This window comes from Populus trichocarpa, chromosome 19 (assembly GCF_000002775.5).
Source record: "Populus trichocarpa isolate Nisqually-1 chromosome 19, P.trichocarpa_v4.1, whole genome shotgun sequence".
Taxonomy (NCBI): domain Eukaryota; kingdom Viridiplantae; phylum Streptophyta; class Magnoliopsida; order Malpighiales; family Salicaceae; genus Populus; species Populus trichocarpa.
The window spans coordinates 4075661-4097319 of record NC_037303.2 but is presented as its reverse complement, the minus strand read 5'-3'; the positions used below and the strand labels follow the sequence as shown (position 1 = coordinate 4097319).

The window sequence follows — 21659 nt, the reverse complement described above, 5'->3', positions numbered from 1 at the left end:
ACCGATGGACTCTAACCCTCAGTGTTTCCATTGGTGATGTGCACAGTGAATTATAGATTATGCTTGTATTGTCTGTCTATCCTCCTAGAAAACATTTAAATTGAAAGCTGCATGCACAACATAATAACAATAGTGCACATAACAATTATAAAATAAATATTTCTCAGTACAAAATTTCATCCAAAATATTACATTATAAAAAATTCCTTTACACTTTCGTGTTCTAATAGTTAGTCAGAATTATCTTCTTCTTCTTTAATTGAATTGTCATTAGCTCCATCACAATCTTCAACATTGACATCATCATCATCTTCATCGACTTGTGCTTGTCCGTTGGAGCTCAGAACAACATTCAACTACTCAACGCCAACATCAACAAAACTATCATTGAAGACATGAAAATTTAAATTTTCTTCTAAGTCAATCGATGGAGCAACTCAATATGGTTCAACTAACTCACTAACTTGAAAGACATCATCTCCCACACTTGGGTCTTCATTCTCATCCTGAACAACCTCGACATGACCCCTGAGTTTTGTTTTTGAAATGGATAGCCAATCAACTCTTGAGCGATCCTTTCTAAAGAAAGGGGTGTATGTGTAATAAACTTACTAACATTGCTTGACGAAAACAAAGACATCATTTATGTTATGAAGTCTAGCTTTTGAGTTAATTTCGACCAGATCATAGTGGGGATCTACTCTGATTCCTCTATTAGTGGTGTCATACCAATAGCATTTGAATGAAAATACTTTATTATGCTCACTATGATATTGCATTCGACACTATTTTCTAATTTACTATAATTGTCAGCTTCAAACTCACTACAAGTCGATCCTTTAACATAAATACCACTATTATATGTCTTTTTTTCATGCCCATATTCTTCAGTATGAAACACATATCCATTGACAAACTACAAGTCGATCCCTTAACACAAACACTACTGTTATATGTCTTTCTTCCATGCCCGTATTATTCAGTATGAAACACATATCCATTGACAAAATACTCATTATAGCACTTAACTTTTTTTTCAGGATCCAGGCTTAGTAAAGACAATGAAACACTAGCATTCCTTCCCAAGCTTAGTAAATATATGAGTAGATGCTCTATTGAGTCAAAAAATGATGGAGGGAATATCATCTCAAGTTTGCATATTGTCCTAACGGCATTCGTTTCAAGTCTTTCATTGTCATGTGTCTGCAACTTGTTAGAGCATATATTTCTAATGAAATGACTGATCTCCATGAGTGCATCCCATATCCCTTTTAGCAACAAATCACGATAACCTGATGGAATGAGTGTTTGCATAAACACGTAGTAGTCATGGCTCTTCATTCCATAACATCTGAATTCATCTAGATTAACCAACCTTGATATGTTCGAGGCATGTCCATAAGGAAAACACAAACTCTTAAATCATTGCTATACTAGTAGTTGTGTGTTTTTCTCTAAGGCAAAGCTTGCTCTGGGCTTTGCGACCTATGACCCATCATAAACCAACTCCATATTTTTACGGTTACAAAACAATGCTATATCCATTCTAGTCTGGATGTTGTCTTTGTCTTCCCCTTCACGTCCATGATAGTGTTGAAAATATTCTCAAACACATTATTTTCTATGTGTATGACGTCAAGGTTATAGCGGAGGAGATTGGTTTTCCAATAAGAAAGCTCCTAGAAAATACTTTGCTTTACCCAGTTATGGATCAAACCAAAACCAGAAAAACTTCTGCTTACCGAATTGGAAACCAAACACAATGAGTTTTCCATGCAATATGGACATGCTACTTTTCTATGCGTGCTCCAACTAGAAACCATTCCATAAGCTGGAAAATTATTGATAGTCCACTTCAAAACTAGTCTCATAAGAAAATTTTGTTTTCTCGACATATCATAACTCAAAGCCCTGTAGGACCACAACTGCGTCAACTCATCAATCAATGGTCGAAGACAAACATCAATATTCTAGCCCAGACTATTAGGACCGGGTATGACCATAGATAAAAACATGAACTTCGGCCTCATACACATCCCCGGTGGCAAGTTATAAACCATAAGTATAACCGGTTAACAAGAATGAGTAGCAAATGACCTGAATGGGTTGAATATGTCTGTACACAACCCAAGATGCAGGTTCCTTAATTGAGCAGAAAAGTGAGGATGCACACTATTAAAGTGTTTCCATGCTTCACTGTTAGAATGATGCACCATTACTCCATCTATCACATCATGTGATTGGTGTCATGTCATGTGCTCAGCAGTCATTGGTGACATGAATAACCTCTGTAGTCTAGGTGTGATTGGGAAGTATCTAAATTTTTTATATGCCACGAGAGTCTTTCACATGCTAGTTTTGGGTTTGTAATGGGAATGCCCACATGTCATGCACTCGGTTAGCTTAGTATTTTCAAGGTAGTACAACATGTAGAAATTAGGACACATGTTAATTTTTTGGTATCCTAAACCGAGGGGTTTCATCATGGATTTAGCAGCATAAAAGTTTATCTTTCAGCTTGTTCCCTTTAAGTAAAATGCTTTTTGTCCATTCGATACTTATGTCATAACCAGCCTCACTCAACCCATAATCCGACTTCATGGTAAACACCTGTGCAACGACCGATAATTTACTGTGATTTATGCAGCCATCTCATAATGGTTCATCAAAATCTTTCAACAGAATAAAAAACCTGGCCGCATCTGCATTAGGTTCTTCTTCTATGATTGGACATTAACTAGCATTACCTTGATTCATTCTCATTGTATCTATAATCATATGCCTGTAAGGATTACTGTTGTTATTTGCAACTCCATGCACGTTGTTAGCACTAGAAGATGACACAACCACCCTTTCTATCATGCTCTCATTATGAACAAATAGTTCTCTATGTGCATACCAACACAGGTAATCCTCCATGAACCCTTTATGTAGAAGATGCATCATTACAACATCTGGATGTAGAAATTTTTTATTTTTACACCTCCTGAATGGACACCTAATACTGCCTCAACTAAAATTTCTCGGAATAAATGTTGTGAAATTAATAAAACCCTGAACCCCATTACAATAACCCATCCTCCGCAATCTTTGGGGTAAATCTTAATACATCCATGACTTCTATTGAACCTCTATAAAATAATGATGACAACATGTATTAATTAACTACGTTAAGTATATAAATTTGCAAAAATATTGGTTTAGCTCAAGATTATCCAACTTACTTTCAAACTTCTCTTAAATATTCATTATCAATTATCTATGTCCATTCAAATTTATACACATTAATTTTAAAAAATTACAACTCGGCAATAACATTGACAAAAATTAAAACGGACCCGTTAAACAAGCTAATATTTATTTCATCACAATACACCTAAGTTGGTAATTTGACAAAAGTTTCAACAATTTACAAACAAATATAATTTTACAAAATCTAAAACAAACCATAACAAGTACAAAGTTATAAATTCATACTACAAGGATGATTGTTTGTTGTTTGGGGGAGGGGGGGGGAGTTTGTTTATATGCAAGGATGGGGGGGGGGGAAGAAGGAGAAATAAGGGAAGGGAGGGTTAATGGCCAGGACATGTATTAACTTTTATCGATGGAATCACCGATGAAATATTTTTGTTTGTGACTCCGTCGGCCATTTTATTGGTGAAAGGACACGTCATTGTACGGACATCCCGGTTTGAATCATTCTGTAATTTCGTTAGGAAAATCGCCCACAAAAACTTCCACGTCATCGCACTATTTTGTTTTGTAAAATTATTTATTTTCCGTCTTGGATTCCCTCGGTATATACCGATGGAATCTTTCTATCGGTATATATCGACGGTTTTAGCGAGGGAATTAATTCGGTCGGTACATATCACTGCAAATTACTGACATAAACATTTTGTCGGTAATTCTGTTTATATTTGTTGAATTTCTAGTAGTGATTCTTATTAAAATATTCATCAAGTCTTGTAGTTCAGTAGTTGATGGTGCATGATTTTTTTATTACATAAAAAAAAAAAAAAAACTTCTTGTTTGGACCATGGCCTAAAAGGACTGCTTTCAGTCTGTTTGAGTTGGCCTGAACAAATTCCCATTTTTGTTTTCTCTTGTTTTTATTCCATAAAATTATTTGAGTCTTGTAAACTACCACTAAAAATTCTCTGCTACGAGTATTATATAATTCAATGTTTTTTTTTTTAATCTCAAGATGTTAGTGTGGATGCACACCAAACCTTTTTTTTGTTTTTTCACATTTGGGCCATTTTCTATGCCAATTACAATTATATCACCTACAAATCCACCAATCACAAGCAAGCAACCATTGAACAATACAAGTAACCATACAATAATTTAAAAAATCACAAATAACAATTCAACACTCTCCAACATTCTTTGCTCTGTTTTAAATGAAGAGCTTGTGGACCAGTGCTGAAGTCAGTCCCTTTACTAGCTGAAGATCGCTCCCCATGAAAAGCTCAATCTAGTTTGAAGTTTTTCGTTACTTCATTAATAATAGTCTTCCATGGGCAAGCGGTTCAAGTTTCACCCCTTACAAAATCCTAATAAAATTAAAACATAGTGATAATAAAATGCATCATTTGTTCCTTCACATAATGCTGCAGCCACAAGATGATGCAATAGCAGCAACACCAACAACTAAGCCTGTAACTTCCACTATCGTTTTAATTTTTTCAAGCACTTCTCTTCGCTTCTGAAATTAAAGATATAGAACCATATGATTAGATATTTGGAACAATGTCTATAAAACAAATTTTGAAATGTTGGGTTGAAATTTTTTCAAGCACATCTCTTGTTTTGAGATCATATCATCACATCTCTTGCTTGTACTAAGTATATTTTACTATATATCAACCATAAACAAGCTGGAATTTCTATTAATCAGTTCAAAACATCGATACACATTGTCATAGTTTTTTTTTTTCATTTTATTGATTAAAGATTTAGTTACAAATATTCTCCTTTATCAAATATTTAATATTTTCTTAGAAAATACCAATAAATATTAATATCTAATGAAAAATATTTTATTAATAAGATTATGGTTATGATTAATTATTTGTTTAAGATAGGCTAGCTATACAGGAAAATAATGACAAATTGGAGTTAGTATCTTCTTAAAAATAATATGTATTTGTTAGTTTTCTTTATATGTGTGCGTATTAAATTTTATCTTTTTTAATTCCTTTTTTTATTTTTATAATATTTTTAACAAAACGATAAGTTTTTTTAATTTGATGATAAACTTTTACTGGTTTGGGTTTCTTAATTTTTAGATTTTGATTCGAAACATATACTTGAAAACTAGTTGATTAATCCTATTATTTCTCTTAATTTTTTCAATTGAATGAAAGAACATATATGAATCCCTAATAGTGAAGAAGCAATCTGCTAGAAAAATCCAATTCAAACCAAATCCACAATTAAAGAAACATAATTAGAGGTATTAATTCGTTTAAAAAATTGGGAATTTTAAGCAATCTGAAGTATTTCTTTCTAGCATGCCATCCTCTAACAGGGATCGAAGCTGATATCATTTTCAAAGATCAATTACCTGTTCGGGAGCTTTTAGTGCCAAGCTCCTGCTTTTACTTAGTAAAGTATAGTTATCCCAGAAGATGTGCCCATCGAGGTGTCTGAACTTTTTTCCACCAAAACAATCACAACAAAGATCATAGGTGCTAGCTGACTCATCAAGACAGAAACATTGAAAGCAGCTGAAGTACACGTCTGCCAAGAACGTACCACAACACTTGCAAAGTAGAGCTCTACCGCTAAACAAGATGTAGTACAAGACCTTTGTTTCCTCAAAATCCAAGTTTCCATTGTTGTCCTTGTCCAGAGCGCTAAAGATGTTCGGATGAGTAAAAACTGCGTTGTTAGAGCTCGCGAGATAGCCCAGGTATTCACGTAGGCTAATTTTCCCGTCTCCGTTCTTATCCATGGCTTTGAAAGTGTCCTCGGCCGATTTCTTCTTCTCCTCAGGCAGATGTTCATAATAAGCTACAGCAGCCTGGCGAATCCCCTCCATATCCATTTATGCTTGTAATATTTAAGAGGAGAAAAATTTAAGAGGATAATGGAAGAGGTAGCTTAGATCTACAATACTTCAAAACTCTGAAGGGACTCTACGAGGAAGGGGCTCACCTCTAATCTCAAATTTATTTGACTTATTGCTTGGGTGCGATAAAAATTATTTTTTAAAGTATTTTTTATTTAAAAATATATTAAATAATATTTTTTTAAAATTATTTTTAATATGAATATATAAAATTAATTTAAAAACATTAAAAAAATTAATTTAAAATTAAAAAAAAATTAAAAACACGGTTATACACAATACCAAATAAAATTTTAAACCATGTATTCATGAGACCGTGTCTAAGAATCCTGCCTCTAGTCACTTGGTGCATAGTTGAAAGATCTGACCTTTATTCATATCTACGAAATACAGATGTCAAGTTAATCTACGGATTATTGGGTTAATTCTCATATTACCATGTAAACTTGGGTGTGTTTATATATATATATATTTATGTTTTATAATTTTCTATTTTATTAATTTCTATACTTGGCTAAATTCATTAAGTAATGGACTAATATTTTGATTCATCCAAACTTAACTAAGTCAATATGAAAAAATAATTTAAAATAAATCAAAATTCAAACCAAGCTTTAGAATTGAGGATTTTGAATTGACATGCAAGATATCATATTTATATTAAAGCCTGTTTAGTATTACAGTTCACCTGTGCTTTTAAGTTTTTTTGAATTTTTTTAGATTTAAATTATTTTTAAAATTTTTAAATCGTTTTAATGTATTGATATCAAAACTAAATTTTAAAAAAATATTATTTATACCAATTGATTTTACTCTCTATTTGATTCCATACCCAAAAGGTATATTAACATAATCTATAAGTCATTAAGTTAATTCTTATATTACCGAGTTAAATTGATCATTTTTTTTTAAAAAAATAATTTTATTTTAGTTTTTTTTTAATTTTTTTTTTAATCAACTTCCTGAACCAAGCTAGGATATTATACCTCATAAGTGGTTGATATAAATTGAATGAATACATCTATGATTCCGTCTTGTAGTTTGTTGAATGAATACTTTCAAGTCAACTTATTTTAGCTTTTATAAAAGTCAAGTCTTGATTTTAGTAATAATTATACTTAATAAAATCTAAATTAAAATATTTAGTCCCTGCACAAAATTTATTTTAATATCTTAATTAGCTCTAGTTTATATATTTGAAATAAATTTAATTACACGAAGTGGTCATTGGGCTAGGAGGCAAATAAATCAACCGAACGTGTTTTTCACTGAAAGGAAAATATAAGATTTTGAGCGGAGAAAGTGTTTTTCCTCATTTAAACTTGAGAAAATATTTTTTTTATTATTATTGCTATATCGATTTACTTCCATTGTTAAAAAATGATCTAACGGAGGTCAATTCCATTGACTGCTATCCAGTGGCGGAGCAAGACAAAAAAAATTAGGGGCCAAATTATAAATTAAAAGGATTAAATTTTTTTTTTTATTATTATTAAATATTTACAAGGGAAGGGCATTTTTTTGCAGGGCCCCTCCCTCCGCCACTGCTGCTACCATAAACAAATATCGATTTGAGCATGATTTAACAGTTATATAATTTGTAAGACATCTCATCTGACTCCACCGTATCTTTTCTTAGACTTGTATCTATATTTTTCAGACTGTCTATTCAAATCCTCATCTCCTGCATCACAATCCTTTTTCTTCATTGGCATGTGCACTGAAAAGATAATCATGAAAAGATTGTGGATTTCTATTATAATCCTTAATGTTGGTTTTTTTTTTTTTGTATTTTGATTCCTTTTTTTTATTTAATCCTTATATGATGTGTTTATAGAAATTTAGAGTAAATAATTTATTTTAATTTACCTTTATATGGTTATTGAAGTATAAAAAATATCTCAGCATCAGGTTGGTATCAGAAAAATATCTTAGCATTGCGGTATAGTCTATTTTTAAAAAATTAATTAAATAAAAAATATTTTTTTAAAAAAACTAGGTTATTAAATTTTGTGGAGTCAATAAACTGGTTTGCGAGTTTGACGAGATAACCCTGGTTGCCCCTATTTGCAGGTTTTTAAAAACACTATCATTTTCTTTTCTTTTCGTTCAAGATAAAAGTAATGTACGAAGATTGGCTCAATTCAACTTTATTTTTTTTATTTCATCATTTGATATTAAATTATTTGGCCTTGAACTTTTTTTTTTCTCTTTCCTTCCTCTGGGGTTGTCCTGAGTCGCAGGTTAGTCAAGTTAACATAGGTTGCTTTGAATTTTTTTCAATGTTTTTTATTTGCTATTGGGTCTTAAGATTTCTTATTTCTTATGTTTTTTTTCTATAAGGTTATCCTGGGTTGTAGGTTCGTTAGGTTACTCGGGTTTTTTTTCAATATTTTTATTTTTTTATTTAGCTTTGATCCTTTTTTCTAGGTGATTTAAAAAAAATCAATTATCTTACATCAATCTCATATCACGGATGGTGGGTTAGTTGAGTGAACCCAGTTAATAGAGTTAATAGTAGAGCATGTTTGTCAAGACTTGTTGTTGGCACCAAAACAGGAAGAGCCATCCCAGCGGCGTAATATATTCCGAACCAGATGCACTGTGAACAAAAGGGTTTGTGATATTATTATTAATAGTGGCAGTAGCGAAAATATAGTGTCAAAGGCAATGGTTACCAAACTGGGGTTGCAAACTAGGAAACACCCTTCACCGTATAAGATTGGCTGGATTAAACGTGGTACTGAAGTGAAAATAATGGAAATCTGCCACATTAAATTCACAATTGGGAAGAACTACGCAGATGAGGTTACATGTGACGTGGTGGAAATGGATGCCTGCCATATAATTTTAGGATGCCCATGGCAGTATGATGTGGATGCTACTTACAAGGGCCGTGATAACATGTATGTCCTCATGAAAGGTGGCCTAAAGGTCATTTTAGGACCCATAAAAGAAGAGTTTACAAGCATTGAGCCAAAATCATAGGGCAAATTAGTGTTGCTAGTGGATGGGGGCAAATTCATAGAGGAAACCAAGGAAGCCAGAGAGGTTTTTTCAGTAGTAATGGAAGGAGAAGTCAGCAAGGAGTCTATTGACATTCCACTTGCATTGTTGCCTTTGCTAGAAGAATTTCAGGAAATTATACCATTAGAGCTACCTAATGGGTTGCCTCATGTGCGGGACATACAACATCAAATTGATTTTATGCCAGGAGCCAGTTTGCTTAATTGTCCACATTACCGGATGAACCCTAAAGAAAGTCAGGTTCTACAAGAACAGGTAGAAGAACTAATCAAGGTTTGGTACAGGAGAGCATGAATTCTTGTGCAGTACCAGCCTTGTTAGTTCCAAAGAAGGATGGCAGTTGGCACATGTGCATCGATAATCGGGCAATCAATAAGATTACTATTAAATATAGGTTCCCTATCCCTCGATTAAAAGATATGCTAGACATGCTGTCCGGATCCAAAGTCTTTTCAAAAATTGACTTGCGAAGCGGGTACTATCAAATTTGGATCAGGCCGGGAGATGAATGGAAGAGTGCTTTTAAGATGAAAAAGGGATTGTACGAATGGTTAGTAATGTCGTTTGGACTAACTAATGCGCCTAGTACTTTCATGCGGTTCATGAACCAGGTATTAAAACCTATCACTGGAAAATTTGTGGTGGTGTACTTTGATGATATATTAATATATAGCCAAACCAAATCTGACCATGTTGCACACTTGAGGGAATTACTTAAAATCTTGCAGCAAAATAAGTTGTACGTTAATTTGAAGAAGTGCAACTTTATGACCAGTAGCTTGTTATTTTTGGGATTCATAGTAAGTGCCGATGGAATTAAAGTTGATGAAGAAAAGATTTGTGCCATTTGAGAGTGGCCAACTCCACAAACAGTAAGCGAGGTCCGTAGTTTTCATGGCTTGGCAATGTTTTACAGGCAGTTTGTTAGAGACTTTAGCTGGATAGTCGCGCCTATAACTGAATGCATGAAGAAGGGAAAATTCCAATGGGGAGAGGAAGCAGAATAGAGTTTCATGCTGATCAAGGAGAAACTATTTGCCCCCGTTTTGGCACTACCAGATTTTGATAAGCTGTTTCAAGTAGAGTGCGATGCTTCTATTATGGGCATTGGTGTTGTACTTTCTCAAGAAGGCAAGTCGGTCACATTTTACAGTGAGAAGCTCAGTGAAGCTCGTCGGAAGTGGTCTACCTATGAGCTGGAATTGTATGTTGTCTTTCACGCCTTGAAGGTCCGGGAACACTATCTGGTGCAGAGGGAGTTTGTCTTATTCAGCGACCATCAAACACTGAAATTTATCAATAGCCAGAATAGTGTCAACCGGATGCATGCCTGTTGGATTTCCTTTATACAAAGCTTCACCTTCACCTTGAAGCATAAGGCAGGTCGATTAAATTGGGCAGCTGATGCCCTAAGCCGGAGGGCATTGCTGCTTGTTACACTGCAAACTGAAATAACTGGGTTTAACTACCTCAAAGAGCTATACGCAAGCAATGAAGATTTTCAGGATATTTGGGCAAAGTGTCAAGCGGGGCTTTCTGTGGACAGATTGCATATTCAGGAGGGTTATCTATTTTGAGGCAACCAATTGTGCATACCCAGGAGTTCATTACGAGCTCAGATAATTCAGGAATTACACGGTGGAGGCTTGGGTGGACACTTGGGGCATGACAAAACAGTAGCTCTTGTTGAGGAGCGGTATTATTGGCCCCAATTGAAACGAGACATTGGCAATCATGTTAAAAGATACCCCATTTGTCAGGCTGCCAAAGGCCAATCTCAAAATACCGGTTTGTACATGCCTTTGCGCATTCTAGCAGCATCTTGGGAGGATATTTCCATGAACTTTGTCTTAGGCCTTCCGCGAACCCAATGCAGATTTGATTCAGTTTTTGTGGTGGTTGACCGTTATTCTAAAATGGCCCATTTTATTGCTTGTATAAAGACCGCGGATGCAGTGCATGTAGCAAATTTGTTTTTCAAAGAGGTTGTTCGTCTGCATGGGATTCCCAAATCCATCACTTCCGATAGGGATACCAAATTCTTGAGTCATTTTTGGCGAACTTTATGGTGACGATTTGACACATCCCTGAATTTTAGCAGCACAAGTTATCCTCAACCCGATGGCCAAACGGAAGTGGTAAACCACACTCTTGGGAATCTAATTCGTTGTCTTTCTAGTGCAAAACCGAAACAGTGGGATATTGCTCTTGCATAAGCTGAATTTGCTTATAACAGTATGCTCAACTGGTCTTCTGGTAAGATACCATTCCAGATTGTTTATTATTGTCCGCCACGCCATGCTTTAGACTTGGTTCCCCTGCCAAAACTACCTGGCTTGAGTGTTGCAACAGATAATATGGCAGATCGTATAAAGGCTCTTCAAGAACAAGTGCGGCAAAATTTGGAGGCCTCTAATGCCAAATACAAGGCCGCAGCTGATAAAAAGAGAAGGGCTCAAGCATTTCAAGTAGGGGATCTCGTGATGGTTTATTTGCGCAAAGGACGGCTGCCCGTAGGTACATACAACAAGTTGAAAGACAAGAAATATGGACCTTTCCAGATTCTGCAGAAAATTAATGACAATACATAAATCGTGGACTTTCTTGCCGATATGGCCATTTCTCCTACTTTTAATGTTGCAGATTTGTATGAATATCATCCTCCTGATGTGTCGTCTTCTCACTTAACTCACTCGGGGTCGAGTTCTTTGCACACAGGGGAGACTGATGTAGAATAGATTGTTGCAGAGGAAGCTCTAGAAACAAATCAGGAACTGCAGTTGCCGTTGGTGTAGCCCTTCGCCAGCTTATTTCCTAAATTTAGGACTCTTGATTTATGCCTTAATATCAGAATTTATTTACTTTTAGGAAGTTTAGTATTTTTCCTTATTTCAGTTATTTCTTTCCTAAACAGTTATAGTCCTAATCGAATTAGGTTTTGCAGCTTATATAAAGGCTGCTTTTTTTCATTGTAAGGTACTTTTGAATCAATAAAGAATTTTCTTTTTGAGAATTTTATTCTCTGAACTTGTGGATTCGAGTGTGTTACTCTTTCATTCAAGGATTCGAATGATTTTTCTAGGAAGAAGGCGGGCGCCCTACTGCCGCCTACTTCCTTGTAAGCTTCCGCTACGTCACTTCGTTTTTGTGCATTTTATTGAAAGAAAATCTGGCATTTCGCTTCTTCCCATCGGACAGATTCTCATAATAAGCTTCAACAGCGCGGCGAATCTCTCCTCCATATCTATTTACGGGTGTAATTGATAAGCCACGTAGATCAGCCAGGGCCATTAAGCCAAACCCCAAGTATGTGTGTTGAAGTGAACGTTAGTTGTATGTGGCATGCGGGAAGATGTGAACGTAAAATATTAGTTGCATGTGTCATGCAACAATTTGAACGTGAACAGTATCTATATGGACATGCAGGTATGCAGAAGAGATAAAGATTGTGCTGAGGAGGAGTGGTTTCTATACAAGACTGGGTCTTCTACAGTTGCGATTTATCTGTTGCTTTTATTTCAGTTTGTTATAGTTGTTGTGCTTATTATTTAGTACGTGTTACTTTCAGTTTTTACGTGGGTAAACTCACATCGTGAGTTACCAGCTTTTCCTTAATTTTAGAGTTTTCTGTACCGGTTTTGCTTATTTAAAGCAACCGAGAATTATGAAGAAGCAATTAATTAGTATTCAAATAATTGTGGTACTTTCTCACCCGAAGAGAAACAAACATTTCTCAACAAATATTCGTTAAATATTTGTTGTACTTATCATTGGTATCAGAGCAATTTAGAAGATCTTATGGGCACTAATAAGGAACGCATTGAGCAGTTAGAAGAGGGGCTACACCGAATGGAGCTGGGCATGGCTGATAGGTTGCAACATCTTGAGGACACGCTTAACTGACTTTCTAATGTGTTGTTTGCAAATCAGGAGCCTCCAAACCAGGGCAACCAGCAACATGAAGGTCAAGAGGAGGGACGACTAATTGTCTCTTCCTAGACAGCACGACTTGAGTTTCCTAGATTTTCAAGAGATGATCCCACAGAGTGGTTTAATCATGTGAATCAGTTTTTTGCATTTCAAAATACTCCAGAACTTTAGAAGGTCTCCCAGGCTTCTTACCACTTGGAAGGGGAAGCCAACCAGTGGTGGCAATGGGTTTGCCGGTTGACTGCAGAAGAAGGACGCGTTCTATCATGGGCAAACTTTGAAGACGAACTCTGGGCTCGTTTTGGTCCTTCAGAGTGTGAGGATTTTGATGAGGCCCTTTCAAGAATAAGGCAAGGAGGCTCACTGCGAGATTACCAACGAGAATTTGAGTGCCTGGGCAACCGAGTACGTGGATGGACACAAAAGGCTCTTGTAGGTACATTTATGGGTGGCTTAAAAACTGAGATTTCAGATGGGAGGCCATCAGTCTAGCTCGAATGAAGGATGATCAGCTTAGCAGACAGAGGAGGTTTATCAGACCAGCACCATCACCACCAATAAGATCTACGCTTTCCCCTCCCAGTTTCAATCGAGCTGCCCCAACGGTTCCTACCAATCCCATTCGGCGCCTCACTTGGGAGGAAATGCAGCGACGACGAGCTCAGAATTTATGTTTTAATTGCAATGATCGATTTACTGCAGGCCATAAATGTCGCGAGCCTCGAATCCTAATGTTGGAAGGGTACGATGGCAGTAACACTCTTTTATGTGATAATGAAGGTGAAGACCAACCAGTTCAGGAGAATTTTGAGACAACCACCAAACCAGAAATTACACTGCATGCGTTGACAGGATGGGCTACACCCAAGACCATGCGCATCACTACCAGGATAGGGTCCAACGATGTCATCGCACTAATCGAAAGTGGATCAACTCACAACTTCATTAGCGAAAGATTGGCCAATGCATTACGAATACTAGTGGTGCCAACCACAACCTTCACAGTGCGGGTAGCGAATGGTGAAAAATTGAAATGCCAGGGGCGTTCTGAAGAGGTCGGAGTGGACCTGCAAGGCACTCATTTTTCATTAACTCTTTATTCTCTTCCACTTACAGGGTTGGATCTAGTCCTGGGAATCCAATGGTTGGAAATGCTAGGTTCTGTGGTTTGCAACTGGAAACAGTTAACCATGGAATTTTGGTGGAAGAACCAACTTAGGCGGTTACAAGGAATGGACGATGAAGGCATACAAATTGCATCTATCACTGAATTAACCAAAACAATTCACCAGAACCATGCCATTTTTGCAATATGTCTACAGGTCAGTACTACGGAGCCATACAGCCAGACAACTCATCCTGATATAGAGGCCATTTTGCATGAGTTCTCAGACATTTTAAAGGAACCGACAGGTCTACCGCCCATCAAAGGGGTTGATCACTGCATCTCCCTCAAAGACGGAACCGAACCTATTAATGTTCGGCCATATCGTTATGCATACTATCAAAAGTGAGAAATTGAGAAGCAAGTTCACGAAATGTTGAATTCTGGCCTTATCAGACCAAGTACCAGCCTGTTTTCATCACCTGTACTGTTGGTGAAGAACAAAGATGGAACATGGCGTTTTTGCACAGATTATAAGGCACTCAATGCTGCGACCGTGAAGGATCGCTTCCCTATTCCTACAGTTGATGATATGTTAGACGAGCTCTATGGTGCTTCATATTTCACCAAGCTTGATCTTGGAGCCGGGTATCACCAGGTACGGGTTAATCCTATGGATATTCCAAAAACTGCTTTTCGCACTCACAACGGACACTATGAATACTTGGTTATGCTATTCGGGTTGTGTAATGCACCCTCTACATTTCAAGCTATCATGAATTCTATATTTCAACCTCATCTTCAAAAATTTATACTGGTTTTCTTCGATGACATATTAGTCTATAGTCCTACGTGGGACATGCATTTGATGCATGTAAGGCAGACTTTTGAGATATTACAGCAACAACAATTCTTTGTCAAAACTAGCAAGTGTGCTTTTGGCCAACAAGAGCTGGAGTACTTAGGGCACATAATCACCAATCATGGAGTGAAGGTAGATGAAAATAAAATTGCAACAATGGTGGCATGGCCACGACCTACTAATATTTCAGAGCTTCGTGGGTTTTTAGGGTTGACAGGATATTACAGGAAGTTTGTCAAAAATTATAGCATTGTGGCGCGGGCTCTCAACAATCTCCTTAAAAAGGGCCAATTTGGGTGGCATGAGGAAGCTGAAACTGCCTTCCTTGCGCTCAAACAAGCCATGACAACGACACCAACGCTAGTAATGCCCAACTTCAAAGACGTCTTCACTGTAGAAACTGATGCATTAGGCGATGGTATTGGCGCCATATTAACCCAGCAAGGCAAACCAGTTGCATTTATGAGTAAAGCACTTGGGGTGGCAAAACAATCTTGGTCTACTTATGCTAAAGAGATGCTGGCCATCTTTGAAGCTATACGTCTATGGCGGCCATATCTGTTAGGCCGAAAGTTTTATATTAAGACGGATCAACGCAGCCTAAAATTTTTGTTAGAGCAACGTATCACCACACCAGAGCAGCAAAAATGGGTAGCCAAACTCTTAGGCTGTGACTATGAGATCACATCCGTCCTGGACGAGAAAATTCTGCAGCCGGTGCTCTCTCTCACAAACAAGGTAGTTCTGTTCTTCACCATCTTTTTGTTTCTCAGGTTACTTTGTGGGAAGAAATTAAACAGACGGCAAAGACAGATTTATATATCCAGTCCATGAGTCAGGTAGCCATGGATCAATTACACAGCCACTTTGTGTGGCGAAATGGTTTACTTCGTTACAAGGAACGCGTCATCGTCCCTACAGACTCTACCCTACATGCAAAGCTGCTGCACGAAATGCATGATACCAAGGTTTGCGGCCACTCTGGTGTTCTGCGCACATACAAAAAGCTGGGGCAACAATTTTATTGGCCAGGCATGCGTAAATCGGTCCAATAATATATCAAGAATTGTGTGGTGTGCTAGAAAACCAAGTCAGACACATTGGCACCCGCAGGTCTCCTCCAACCACTGCCTATTCCTTGTCAAGTGTGGGATGACATTACACTTGATTTCATCGAGCGCTTACCCGCTTCCCAGGGCAGGGATACCATCATGGTAGTCGTCGATCGGCTTAGCAAATCAGCTCATTTTCTTCCCTTAAAACATCCTTTTACAGCTAAAAGTGTTGCAGAGAAATTTGTGGAAGGTGTTATTAAGCTACATGGCATGCCAAAGTCTATAGTCAGCGACCGTGATCCAGTTTTTGTGAGCCATTTCTGGCAGGAGTTCTTCAAGATGTCAGGTACAAAATTGCAGCTCAACTCCGCGTATCATTCGCAAACAGATGGCTAAACCGAGGTTGTAAATCGATGCGTTGAACAATATTTACGATGCTTTCTTCACCAATGGCCAAAAAAGTGGAGCTTCTACTTACCGTGGGCAGAATATTGGTATAATACAACATACCACATCTCAACCGGAATGACTCCTTTTCAGGCACTATATGGCCGACTTCCACCTACTATTCCATCATACAATGAAGGCCTATCACCGGTGCATGAAGTGGATCAACAGTTACAGGACCGCGATGAAGCAGCTCAAAGTCAACTTGGCACGCTCAGTTAATAGGATGAAACAAATCGCAGATAAAAAGAGAAGAGATGTCTCATTTGATGTTGGTGATTTAGTCCTTCTGAAACTCCATCCATATCACCAGCATACAATTTTTAAGCGAGAATACCAGAAACTTGCCAGTCGCTTCTATGGACCCTATGAAATTCTGGAAAAAATTGGACCCGTCGCTTACAAACTCCATTTACCAGCAGAGTCACGTATTCATCCGATATTCCATGTCTCTCTGCTCAAACGGTACAACACCAACACAGATGTTAACGACCACAGCACGGAGATACCATCCTTCAATGATGATGGGGAAGTTCTACTGACACCACAAGCGGTTATTGATCATCGCTGGATCAAACAAGGCGCCCAAATTGTTGAAGAAAGTTTAGTCCACTGGAAATATCTACCCGTTGAGGAAGCCACGTAGCTATCCACCAAACAGCTACTGGAGCTGTTTCCAGATGTAAACCTTGGGGACAAGGTTTCACGTAATGGGGGAGGTATTGATAAGGCACGTAGATCAGCAAGGGCCATTAGGCCAAATCCCAAGTATGTGTGTTGAAGTGAACGTTAGTTGCATGTGGCATGCAGGAAGATGTGAACGTAAAATATTAGTTGCATGTGCCATGCAGCAATAGTTGAACGTGAACAGTATCTATATGGACATGCAGGTATGCAGAAGAGATAAAGATTGTGCTGAGGAGGAGTGGTTTCTATACAAGACTGGGTCTTCTACAATTGTGATTTATCTGTCGCTTTTATTTCAGTTTGTTATAGTTGTTGTGCTTATTATTTAGTACATGTTACTTTTAGTTTTTACATGGGTAAACTCACATCGTGAGTTACCAGCTTTTCCTTAATTTTAGAGTTTTCTATATCGGTTTTGCTTATTTAAAGCAATCGAGAATTATGAAGAAGCAATCAATTAATATTCAAATAATTGTGGTACTTTCTCACCCGAAGAGAAACAAACATTTCTCAACAAATATTTGTTAAATATTTGCTGTACTTATTAGTAATATTTAAGAGGAGGAAAATTTAAGAGGATAATGGAGGAGGTAGCTTTTGTTAGAGTATGCAATGACTCTGTCAAATATCTGTTAAGAGAATCAAGGGAGAAGTTGAAGATATCAGATCAGGATGACAACTGTGCAGCAAACAAATCACCTCCAGATTTTTCTCACTCTGTTGTGATTAAAACAACAGATTAATGTTAGCTGTAAATCCTTTATTTGTACTCCTTGATTCTCTATAATTGGTTGCATGTAATACTCTATAAATACGTTAAATAAAAAGTAAATGATAGGCAAGTCAACAAGTTCAAACTATCAGAGTCTTTTCTATTTCTTCTGTTTATTTTCATTTTACAGCTGTGGCCTACAAATATTTCAGGACTCCAAAGGGACTTTTAAGGAAGTGGATCAATTCTAAAATCCTGCTTCTAGTCATTTCGTGCATAGTTGAAAGATCTGAACTATATTTATATCCAAGAAATAGAGAGTGGGGTTAATCAACGTATCATTGGGTTAATTCTTATATTACCGAGTCAACTCAAATTTTTTTAAAACAATATCATTTTATTTTTTTTATTTTTTTATATATTTTATATTTTTGAATCGTTTTAATTAATATGTTTAAATCAAAACTAAATTTTAAAAATAAAAAAATATTTTAATTTATTTATAAATAAAATACATTTTAAAAACCAACTTTTATCACACACAAACATGGTTATGAATAATATAAAATAACGAAAAAAATTAAAAGAATAAAAAATAATAACAATAAAAAACCCAAACAATCTTATCTCTTCATTTCCTCATACTAGCCACCAATCATATCAACCCGGTGAATGCATCGAACTAGATTTTTATTCAAGTTAATCTTTTTATATATATATATATATATATATATATATATATATATATATATATATATATATATATATATATATATATATATATATATATATATATTAATTCAAGTAAATCAATAAGATTCAAAGACATGCAACACTAGTCTGAATTTTACAGCTGTAAGTGTAGTTCACTGCATTTTGAAACAACCCATTAAACTGAACCAAACTTGATAATCACGTTCACAAAACATTCACGATGGAAATAATACACATCTATGAAGTTTAATATTTTCCAAAATAGAAAAAAAAAAAAAAAAAAAAAAAGAGAAGAGAAAAACAATCAAGTGTACCCGCTTCCACAATCTTTCCAAATCCCACTCAATCCCCCTCCGCCACATCAAACCATGATAACATCATTTGTCTTTGATTTTAAAACCATACACCCTCTTCGAGGTTGATGCATTCACAACCATGTTTGTGCAGGATAAAAGATGGTTTTTAAAGTGTTTTATTTATAAATAAATTAAAATATTTTTTTATTTTTAAAATTTAATTTTGATATAAACATATTAAAATAATTTTAAAATAAAAAATATAAAAAAAATAAAAAAATAAAATGATATTGTTTAACTCGGTAATATAAGAATTAACCTAATGATTCGTAGATTAACCCAACTCTCCTTGGATATAAATATAAGTCAGATCTTTCAACTATGCATCAAATGACCAGAGGCAGGATTTTAGAGTTATCCGCTGCCGCGTCCATTACCCTCTTAAATTCTCCTCCTCTTAAATATTACAAGCATAAATAGATATGGAGGAGATTCGCCGCGCTGCTGAAGCTTATTATAAACATCTGCCCGAGGAGAAGAAGAAATCGGCCCGGGACACTTTCAAAGCCATGATAAGAACGAAGACGGGAAAATTAGCCTGCGTGAATACGTGGACTATCTCAAGAAAAATAACAACACGGTTTTCACTCATCCAAGCTTGTTTACAGCGCTGGACAGGGACGGCAATGGAAGCTTGGATTTTGAGGAAACAATCGTCTTGTACTACATCATGCAGAGTGGAAGAGCTCTAATTTGCCAGTCTTGTAATACGTTCTTGGCAGACGTATACTTCAGCTGCAATCAATGTTTCTGTCTTGATGAGTCACCTAGCACCTATGATCTTGTTGTGATTGTTATGGTGGAAAAAGTTTCACTCACCACGATGATGCCATCTTCTGGGATAACTATACTTTACTGAGTCGAAGCAGGAGCTTGGCACTAAAAGCTCCCGAACAGGTAATTAATCTTTGAAAATGATATCAACTTCGATCCCTGTTAGAAAGAAATACTTGAACCTGACTTTAAATATTTGATAAAGGAGAAAATTTGTAACTAAATTTTTAATCAATAAAATGAAAAAAATAAATAATCTATGAGGGGGAAATCTAATGTCTTGCAGCTTTTGAATTTAATGTCTTGTTGCCCTAACCATTGTGTGGCTTTTATTCTATAGCATAGTGATAATGAGAACACATTCGAAACTTGTTTTATAGTTTGGATGTTACCAATTAGTTTCACAAAATTTACCCATAACAGAACATTAGTTCCAAATATCTAATCATATGCTTTGTTATCTTTAATTTCAGAATCGAAGAAATGTGCTTCGAAAAATTGGAACCAGAGTGGAAGTTACAAGCATGGCTGTTGCTTTAGGCTGTAGCATCATGTGATAGAACGAATGGTGCATTTTATCGTCATTGCCGCATTATTCAATGAGTTTTTCTTTTAAAAAAGCATCAACCATGTATCCTTTGTATCTTTCATGTACAATATATTTTATTTTCAAACTAAATCTCATGAATTCATATTTTAAACAAGTTATTTATATCTAAATTGTATATTTATAAAAACTGATTTTTTGCAATCATTTATCAAATTCAAATTATAGATAAAAAAAAGTAATCATTCATAAAATTCCACTAACTTTTTTGTTATGTGAACATGTTTGTTTTTATTTCCTGTGATACAAATGACATTTCTCCCACTAACTTTTTTGGCATGTTCTAAAAAATTGTGCAGTTTTCAATCCTCTCTAACATGTCATCGAAAGCTATACAATTTGTCCAAATGATATGCATCTTTTCATGATTATCTTTTTGGTGCGCATGCCAATCAAGGTCAATCACAATCAAGGTTAATAAAGAAACCAAAGATCATTAGTAATATTGTTGTTAATAATAATGATAATAATAGTACTATTATTATTAACAATGTATCCTTGCATATCTTTCATGGACATTATATCTTATTTTCAAACTAAATCTCTTTGATTCATATTTTAAACAAGTCATTTATATCTAAATCATGCATTTATAATAATTTATTTCTTGTAGTCATTCATCAAATTCAAATTATAAAATAAAAAAAGTAATCATTCATCAAGTTCTACTAACCTCTCTGTCATGGGAGCGTGTTTGTTTGTTTTTTCTGGGTTGCAAGCGACATCTCCCCTACTAATTTTTCTAGCATGTCCTAAAAAAGTGTGCAATTTTCCATCCTCTTTGACATGTCATTGAAAGCGTTTGGTTTCATGATTATTTTTTTTGGTGCATATGCCAATGAAGGTCAATAACAATTAAGGTTAATAAAGAAACCAAAGGTCATTAGTAGTATTACTATTAATAATAATGATAATAGTAATTCTATTATTACTAACAATATATGGTCATTAGTAGTATTACTATTAATAATAATGATAATAGTAATTCTATTATTACTAACAATATATCCTTGCAAATCTTTCATAGACATTATATCTTATTTTCAAACTAAATCTCTTTGATTCATATTTTAAAGAAGCCATTTATATCTAAATTGTGCATTTATAAAAATTTATTTCCTGCAATCATTCATCAAATTTGTTGTTATCTATTTTTGAGTCCCCACACAAAAAAAGAAGAAAATACAACAGATATCGAAAAATATATTTGGAAGAAAACCCAAAAAAATAATAAGCAGTGAGAAGACGATGTCGGAGCCCTAAAAAATAGCCAAAAATTGGTTGAGGGGGTTCAAAAATAC

General features: G+C 35.6%; 1 protein-coding gene and 1 pseudogene across 2 annotated transcripts; one reads left to right on the top strand and one right to left on the bottom strand.

Moving 5' to 3' along the window:
* Nucleotides 1-4324: 4324 nt before the first annotated feature.
* LOC18110626 (uncharacterized) lies at nt 4325-6182 on the bottom strand. Of its 2 annotated transcripts, none has more exons than XM_024591311.2 (2): nt 5576-6182; nt 4325-4711 (listed from the first exon to the last, which is right to left on the bottom strand). In XM_024591311.2, exons 1-2 carry the CDS (start codon nt 6056-6058, stop codon nt 4610-4612), a joined length of 585 nt encoding a protein of 194 aa, XP_024447079.1. In that variant the 5' UTR covers nt 6059-6182; the 3' UTR covers nt 4325-4609. The 2 variants fall into 2 exon arrangements, with proteins under 2 accessions (XP_024447079.1, XP_006388948.1); XM_006388886.3 differs by having other exon boundaries at nt 4325-4714; nt 5576-6180.
* Nucleotides 6183-19311: 13129 nt separating this feature from the next.
* LOC18110628 (uncharacterized) lies at nt 19312-20308 on the top strand (annotated as a pseudogene).
* The last annotated feature ends 1351 nt before the right edge of the window (nt 20309-21659 follow it).

Excerpts from the sequence above, each read along its gene's own strand:
- LOC18110626 (XM_006388886.3), bottom strand. The coding sequence starts at position 6,058 with ATGGATATGGAGGGGATTCGCCAGGCTGCTGTAGCTTATTATGAACAT. Across the intron at positions 4,715-5,575 it reads CACTAAAAGCTCCCGAACAG|AAGCGAAGAGAAGTGCTTGA; the intron begins GTAATTGATCTT and ends CTTTAATTTCAG.